The sequence below is a fragment of the Herpailurus yagouaroundi genome, unplaced genomic scaffold (genome assembly GCF_014898765.1).
Source record: "Herpailurus yagouaroundi ecotype Mexico unplaced genomic scaffold, PumYag 200, whole genome shotgun sequence".
Taxonomy (NCBI): Eukaryota; Metazoa; Chordata; class Mammalia; order Carnivora; family Felidae; genus Herpailurus; species Herpailurus yagouaroundi.
The window spans coordinates 1973734-1982900 of NW_024412431.1; the positions used below are offsets into that span (position 1 = coordinate 1973734).

Consider the following 9167-nt stretch of genomic DNA (forward strand, 5'->3'; position numbering starts at 1 on the left):
AGAGTCAGACGTTTAACTGACTGAGCCACCCAGGTGTCCCCCCCCCCCCACTATGTTTTTTAAATGAGAGGATGGATTTCCTTGAACAAGGGTGAATTCCCAGTAATGGATCCATTGATGCCAAGGACTGTTTGGGGAAGATCAGAGTTCTCTCTGGCAACAAATGTGTCATTAGTCTTTTTATTTTTTTTTTTATTTTTTTTAACGTTTATTTATTTTTGAGACAGAGAGACAGAGCATGAACGGGGGAGGGGCAGAGAGAGAGGGAGACACAGAATCCGAAGCAGGCTCCAGGCTCTGAGCCATCAGCCCAGAACCCGACGCAAGGCTCGAACTCACGGACCACGAGATGGTGACCCAAGCTGAAGTCGGATGCTTAACCGACTGAGCCACCCAGGCGCCCCAGTCTTTTTTTTTTTTAATTTAAATATTTTTTAATTTTTTTAACCTTTTCTGTATAATTAATATACAGTGCTATGTTAATCTCGGGTGTACAATAGAATGATTCGACAATTCTTTACATTACTCAGTGTTCATCGTGACATGTGTACTCCTAATCCCCTTCACCTATTTCCCCCATCCCCCCACCACCTTCCCTCTGGCAACCACCAGTTTGTTCTCTATAGTTAGGAGTCTGGCTTTTTGTTTGTCTCTTTTTTTCTTTGTTTTGTTTCTCAAATTCCACATAGGAGTGAAATCACACGGTATTTGTCTTTTCTGATTGACGTATTTTATTTATTTCATGTCTAGATCCATCCATGTTGTTGTAAATGGCATGATTTTATTCTTTTTTATGGTGTAGTAATAGAATTACCATATGATTCACTAATTCTGCAACTGCGTATTTACCCAAAGAATACAAAAACACTAATTCAAAGAGATATGTGCCACCATGTGTATTGCAGATTTATTTACAATAGCCAAGACGGAAGTAACCCAAGTGTCCATCAATAGATGAATGGATAAAGATGTATATATACATATATATATATATATATATATATATATATATACATATATATACACACATACACACGTAATGGAATATTAGTCATAAAAAAGAATGAAATCATGCCATTAATCTTTGTAGTAGCCCTTCACATCCTTATTGGAAGCTCATTTCTTCTTTAATACTTGCTATGGATTGAATGTTTGTCCCCCCAAAATTCCTATGTTGAAACCCTACCCTCCAGTGTGATGGTATTAGGAGGTGGAGCCTTGGAAGGTCATTAGGATTAGAAGAGGTCATAGAGATAAAATCTTCACGAATGCAACTAATATCTCTATCAGAGTTGCAAGAGGATTTGCTTCTTCTCTCTGCCTTATGTGGATACAATGAGAAGTCAGCTATGTGCAACCCAGAAAAGGGGTCTGGCCAGAACCTGATTGTGTTGGCTCCCTTCTCTCAGAGACTTCTAACCTCCAGAATTGTGAGAAATATTTTTGCTGTTGTTGTTTAAAGCCACGCAGTTTATGATATTTTATTATAGCAGCCCAAACTGACTATGACATCACTGTTCAAGTAGATGAAAGAATTTGTATAATCCATCTATTTTTTAATGTTTATTTATTTTTGAGAGAGAGAGAGAGAACACAAGCAGAGGAGGGGTAGAAAGAGGGAGGGAAACAGAGAATCTGAAGCAAGCTCCAGGCTCTGAGCTGTCAGCATGGAGCCTGATGCAAGGCTTGAACTTATGAACCATGAGATCACGACCTGAGCAAAAGTTGGATGCTCAACAATCTGAGCCACCCAGGTGCCCCTAATCCATCTAGTTTTAGATACAATTTCCCACATGACCAATATTCTCTCTATATACTTCAATTTGTCAACTTTCCTGTTGTCAAAATCTACTCCAGATTTTCTCTATAATAATTTTTTGATATGAATAATTTGAGCCTTATCATCCTGCTTTAAAATAATTGTTTGGGGCACCTGGGTGGCTCAGTTGGTTAAGCATGCAACTCTTGGTTTGGCTCAGGTCATGATCTCATGGTTTTCTTGGTTTGAGCACCACATTGGACTCTGCACTGGTAGTGCAGAGCCTGCTTGGGATTCTCTCTCTCTCCCTCTCTCTCTCTGAGCCTCCCCCAATCACATTGTCTCTGTTTCTTTCCAAAGGAGTAAATAAACTTTAAAAAAAAAAGTAAAATAAAATAATTATTTGTCTAATGAGTATGTTCAGGGTTCAAAAATTCAAAAATTTTGAAAGTTTATTTTTAAAAAGTTTTGAAAAGGTAGACCATGTAAAACACCTATCTCATGGCTATTAAGGAAGGAAGGAGGGATAGAGGGAGGGAGGAAGGGAGGGAGAAAGGGAGAGGAAGAAGAAGGGAGGGAAGAAGGGAGGGAGGGAGGGGAAGAAGGGAGGGAGGGAGGGGAAGAAGGAGTGAGGGAGGAAGCAAAGAAGGGAGGAAGGAAGGGAGAGGGGAGGAACGGAGGAAGGGAGGAAGGAAGAGAGGAAGGGAGGGAAAAAACATTGACTTTGTTGTTGGAAAGATTCAGTTTCACGTCCCTCGCAGATAATTCCCACTTGGCAGTGGCATGGGTTGATCTTGTGTTCTGTCTTAGTGGCAATAGTTGGGGAGAGAACTGGGTTACAGAGGAGTAGGTCCAAGATAGAATATTATGCTTAGCTCAGCCCCAGTGTGAGCTCCCACTTCCTAAGGACAATTCTTCCCAACTACTGACCCTCATGCCTCACAAATAAATTCTCATGGACACTACACGTTGTTGCAGGTCACTATCCAAATGGTGATAAGGTGGACGGTAAGCCTGTGTTGGGTCACCCACTACTCCCTTCAGAATGAAGGGTTCCCCTCCAGGTTCAGGGAGTGCAGCCATCTGACAGCAGCCCTCAGCCTTCAGCCCTCTTAGAGAATTGCTCTCAGCTGAAGGAAGCTGCTGCAATTCCCCAAGTTCCCACCACAAAGGTCTCTTGCTGTGGGAGCATAACTGCCTGACAGCCATCTGTAGCCACCACTGTCTTTGCTCTGAGGATACTGTTGGGCTGCTCCCATCCACTGACTGAGCACAGTAGGGTACCAGTGCATGCCCATTGCCATGCTCACACGATGACATTGGTGACCAGGTTCAATCAACCCTGCCAAGATAGTGACTCCTTCTCCTGGCATGAGAGACCTCAAATGCCAGGTAGTCAGATAGCTTCAGGTCCAATGGGACTCCTGCCATGTCTCTGGAAGTGCTACCCTTTTAGGTGTCAAGACCTTTAAACTTGCTGATGGCAGAGTTGAGGAGGCCTGAAGCAAATACTGCTCAAGTGGCTCACTGGGAGTGACATTACACAGGGCTGCTTCTACTAACAAGACTGATTTCTGAACCCATGTATCCCACGTATTGGAGATATAGAGCACATCATGATTGTCATTGATTTAGAGTGTATATGCATCCTGTGAAGTGTGTAGTCAGGACGTGTTGTGGATTCAAATACCTGCACTGAATATGACCAGTCTCTTTCAAGTTAAAACTGTTGCATATTTTCCATTAAGCAAAAATTTTGTCAACTAACCATACTCCATAATTTCTTTATGCAATATTTTACCTCTATCTCACCTTCCCTGACAAACTTAATAGGTGATTTATACTGGCACCTCTATTTCCTCAATACTCCTCAAGCTTCTCTACATGGATGGTTTGTGCCCCTATCCCTCACTTCAGAGGTAAAAAATGGAGTCCTATCTAACATCAACAAAAGCTTCCATGTCACTAGGAAACATCAAGGGATATTTTCACTCTTCACTTCCTTAGTCCTTTGAACAGTCAAAAGCGTTAATCACTCTGTTTTTCTTCAGAAAGAACCTGTTTGTCCCCATGACACTGTCAGCCACAAGTGCTCTTTGAAATCTCTAAAGAGTCTTCAAGGGATGAACATCACAGGATGTTCATTCCTGGTTTTGGTTCTTGCAGGAATGAAACGTTCCTTAGGGGATACATTGTCATTTCAGTCAAACCAAACACAAGAGAATTTCTCCTTGGAGAAAATGCCTTCAGCTTTGCCCATTGTTGCCTTCATAAACACAACATTCTCTGATTTTTTTCCATTCTTTTATTTTTGTATCCCAAGGGAACTGAATTGTTTGGAGAGAGGAAAGTCAGTAGAACAATTTATTTAATGAGCAGCTCTAAGAACTCCATCTTTGAGATGATAATAACATATTCCTGCTGTCCCTGTCCTATAATTCTCTGATACCAGCCTAGGGGAAAACCCAAATGAGCTACTTCTGGACACACTGCAGAGAAGAGAAAGCTTCAGTGATAACCATCACAGAGGGTAGGATCATTGCTCTCCAGTAAGGGCTGGAGGAGTATGAAGAAAAGGGACGAGAAAGTGGATGCTGGCTTTACCTCTAGAATAATGAGACTGGAGCAGCCCCATATTTAATTAGTCAACAAAGCTGAAGTCATTGTAGTTTGACGGTGCTTTACTTGCTACTTAAACCAGTCCTTTCCAGCTCTTGCTAAGTCTCCTTACCTCTCTCAGAATCTAGAGATTCTTCCAGTAAGAGTTATTTTCTAGTGAGTTTCCTCCTCTTCTCTATTCTTTCCCATAAATAGTAGGCTCCTGTTTGATTTCCTGCCCCATCATTTATTTCTTAACTACTCACTGAAGATCTATTAAGCCCAAGATATTGCCTATTTTGTTTCCCATGTGATTGGATTTTTTGTTAATATTCTGTTTTTGCTGGCAGATTCGACTTACTTAGAGCACTTAATAGTCAGTATTGTTGTGTTTACTTTCAGTGTCCACAGTGTATCTACAAGTAACATCATTGTTTCTGACATTTGGTTCTCAGGCTAATTTCCTTTTTTCATCAATCTTTTTAAATGTTCATGAGAATGTGGACTGCCTTAGCCTTTTCATGAATTTAACACAAATGTTTTAGTGTTTGAATGGAGGGACCCTGTTGGCTACAGTTTTAAACAGCTGTCCTCCATTGGGTTAAGAAACTGTTCTTAGATTCCTCCTTTGGTGAGAGGCTGTGTCCTGGCTGCCAACCATGAAAATAGCTGCTACATTTCCTCAAATTTATTTTCTATGGCGATTATGGTTATAATTCCTCTTAATTTCCCTGTATTTGTGATGAATTGTATTTTCAAACATCCTAGCGTTAAACCATCTTTCCATTCCTAGAATAGGTATGACTTGCTCATGGTGTGTTACCCTTTTAAATAGATACGAATGCACTGTATTTACTCTGCTATTCTATTGTGTATCTACATTCAGGTATATTATGAATTTGCACTATTCATTATATTATTATATTATTTTTCTGCATTATGGTTGATGCTTTTGGTCTCAATCTTTATTACACATCTAACATTTGCATGTATTGAACACCTGCCATATGCAGACACATTGTAAATCCCTGCAAAGACAAGTGAGCAGAAACAGTCTTAATTTCTGACCCGCTAAAAAATATATATATAATTATTAACATGATGGCCACAATAAGGAATCGTACAGGATGCTTTCTCCACATGTGCTCCTCACACACTCTGTCCCTCCTGACCCTCACTGTCTGCCCTCCATCTTACTGACTTCTCAAATCCTTTCCATTACCAACCTCACCCAACCACGGAGAAAGTGCAAATTCTATTCTTTCCACCCCAAATTTGTGGCCTTACCTAATTTCCCTTTTAACATTTACCCATCTTTCCTCTTGCAGCTCAGATATTCATATTTCAGAGAAGTCTTTCCTACCCATCTCCTGGGGTAAATTGGTCCCCAGTAATTCTGTTTTCCTTTTAACTAAAATTTTTTAATTAAAAAAATTTTAATGTTGATTTAATTTCTTGAAAGAGACAGAGACAGAGCACGAGCGGGGGAAGGACAGAGAGGGAGGGAGACACAGAATCCGAAGAAGGCTCTAGGCTCTGAGCTGTCAGCACAGACAGCTGATGTGCTCACGAACCTGGAAATCCTGACCTGAGGCAAAGTCAGATTCTCAACTGACTGAGCCACCCAGACATCCCTTTTTCCTTTTCATTAATTAACATTCTATAGACACTAATAATATTGAAATTTTTCTATCACAGAGGAAATAAACATATATTCTCAATTTTTAGGATGCTTCAATTTATAGAAGCTTTGAATATTTTTCTTTTCTTTTTTTTTTTTGCTTTGAATATTTTTCAATCAATCAATAAATCAATCATTTTTGGCAATTAACTCCTCTGATCTTAATACAACACATCTCACTTGTGAGCATGTACACAGGAGCACACACACTCACACATGCTTTGTATTTCATTTTAGTGGTTTTGTGATTTCCCCCCCTTATTTATGTAGTCCATATGCTTTGCCTCCCTTGTGGTGGAATCCACCTGACAGGTGATATCTGAAAGAGGGAGGTATAGACTCTTCATTAACTAGAAGTGCTACATGGTGGTCCGCAGAACTACCAGACCTGATGTGCTTTTCATGATCAGAATTCTGGGGGACCTTGGTGGCTCAGTCAGTTAAGCTATCCGACTCTTGATTTCAGCTCAGGTCATGATCTCATGGCTCATGAGTGCCAGTCCCCAACAGACTGCACTGACCATGCAAAACCTGCTTGGGATTCTCCCTCTCCCTTTCCCAGGTGTGTGCTCTCTCTCTCTTAAAATAAGTAAATAAACTTAAAAAAAATTTTTTTAATGATTAGAATTCCATCTTTGATGGCTGCCCAGTCTGAGTAGAATATTGATAAATGATAACCATAAATGACAAAGTTCTTGTGATACTAAGAACAGAAGCTCATATTTGTCAAGTGTCCACTGTATATCACAAAAACCACAATAGAAACATAACATGCATTATCTTGTTTAATTCACTGACCAGGCTTGTAAAGCAGGGAAATTTACTACTCTCATTGTAAACTGAGGTATCTGTAGTCTCATGATTTTAATTAACTCTGTCAAGGTCACACAGAAAGTAGACTGGTGCACCAAAGTTTTATTCTAGAAGGTCTGACTCAAGATTCCTTTTTTTAAATCATAGGTCTATAATGATTTTTATGACAGTTATATATCAATAAACAATTGTCATAAAAGGAATAGATATATAAAAAAAGTTATCATTTTTGACATCATTTTGACTTTTGGTGCACAAAAGCATTTTGAATCATCATAAAGAAAGTAATAGCAGTAACCACATTTTTAGGGAAAAAAAAAAGACAGGGTTAACTGTGACAATAACAGGACACATCAGATCACAAAGTCAAGGATGTTTGAGTTGAAAACCTATCTTAATCACTATTTTAGGGTTTCTAGAATAAGGGCAGTTATGGAGGTTATCAAAGAGAAGACCTTATTTGTCTTCAATGATTTTGGAAGATCATATCAAGGAAGAAATTGGTTTATATCCATAGATTTGAATAGAATTAGAACCAGTGAGTAGGAGATACAATGAGAAAGATTTCTGATAAGTTAAAGATAGTCTGAGTGATTGTATACATTTAAATGGATTTGGGCTATGACTTCAATGAGTGAATCATTAGATTTGGAAGGACTGATTGAGAGTGAAGGATATCCATGTAGAATGGATGCAAAAAGGATATCCATGCAAAAAGGTGATGACTAGGAGGTGTCAGTTGACTCTTCACTGAAGGCTGCTTTTGCCTCCTTCTCCAGCAAACACACCAGATACATGGAAGCAGAAAACCAGACAGAAGTATCAGTATTCCTCCTCCAGGGTCTCTCATATGACCCAGAACTGCAGCCTCTCCTCTTTGGCATGTTCCTATCCATGTATCTGGTCACTGTGCTTGGAAACCTGCTCATCATCCTGGCTGTCAGCTCTGACTCTCACCTCCACACCCCCATGTACTTCTTCCTCTCCAACCTGTCCTTTGTTGACATTTGTTTCATCTCCACCACTGTCCCAAAGATGCTGGTGAACATCCAGGAATGCAGCAAAGGCATTTCCTATATAGAATGCCTCATTCAAGTGTATTTTTTGATGATTTTTGCTGGAATGGACGATTTCCTCCTGACTGTGATGGCCTATGACCGGTTTGTGGCCATCTGCCACCCCCTACACTACACAGTCATCATGAACCCACGACTCTGTGTCCTCCTGGTTCTGAGTTGTTGGCTCACCCTTTTCTGGGTCTCCTTGATTCATATTCTACTGGTGAGGCGGCTGACCTTCTGTACAGGCACTGAAATTCCACATTTCTTCTGTGAACTGGCTCAGATTCTTAAAGCAGCCTGCTCTGACACCCTCATCAGTAACATCTGCTTGTATGTTGCCACTGCACTGCTGTGTGTGTTTCCTCTCACTGGGATCCTCTTCTCATACTCTCAGATTGTCTCCTCCTTAATGAGGATGTCGTCCAGTGAGGGCAAGTATAAAGCATTTTCCACTTGTGGGTCTCACCTCTCTGTGGTCTGTCTGTTCTATGGGACAAGCCTGGGGGTCTACCTCACTTCTGCTGTGACCCACTCTTCCCAGAGAAGTTCAATTGCCTCAGTGATGTACACTGTGGTGACCCCCATGTTGAACCCCTTCATCTACAGCTTGAGGAACAAGGATGTGAAGGGGGCCCTGCAAAGATTCCTCAGCAGAGCAACCTCATGGCCATGATGGGCCACTAGCTTTGAAGCCACGTGGACATTGTAGGTCCCAAAAGCAAATGTGAGATTAAATCTGTCTCTTTTTCTCCTCTAATGAACATGTTTGATTTATTCTATTCCCAAAGCACCCATGACTTCCCTTCTGTTTGTTTTTGTATTAGTCTCTCCTCAACAACTCCTCCATAAAACCTTTTGGACTTTGCTTCTCCATATGCTGTCGATAAATTTCCATGTTTGATCAGCTTTCTTGCAGCCATTCTTAAGATTTCTAACTTCAGGCTTGAAGGACTTGTCATATCAAACGTTGCTGTGTTTGCTGCAAGAATAATGCTCTAAAATGTTGATGTTCTTCACCTCAATTTTTTTTTAATGGTGAAAAAACTTATATTTAGCCAGCTGGACTTAGTTTATTTTTTTAATTTTTTTAATGTTTATTTATTTTTGAGAGACAGAGCACAAGCGGGGGAGGGGCAGAGAGAGAGGAAGGCAGAATCTGACGCAGGCTCCAGGCACTGAGCTGACAGTACAGAGCCCAATGTGGGGTTTTAACCCACGAACCATGAGCTCATGACCTGAGCTGAAGTCAGCCGCT

General features: G+C 40.5%; 1 protein-coding gene across 1 annotated transcript; it reads left to right on the forward strand.

The window, feature by feature from the left end:
* Window positions 1-7646: 7646 nt before the first annotated feature.
* On the forward strand, window positions 7647-8585 carry LOC121013938 (olfactory receptor 7D4-like). Its single transcript, XM_040449812.1, has one exon. It carries the CDS (start codon window positions 7647-7649, stop codon window positions 8583-8585), a length of 939 nt encoding a protein of 312 aa, XP_040305746.1.
* The last annotated feature ends 582 nt before the right edge of the window (window positions 8586-9167 follow it).

Bases quoted from the DNA above. Each gene is read 5' to 3' on its own strand.
- LOC121013938 (XM_040449812.1), top strand. From the start codon at position 7,647: ATGGAAGCAGAAAACCAGACAGAAGTATCAGTATTCCTCCTCCAGGGT.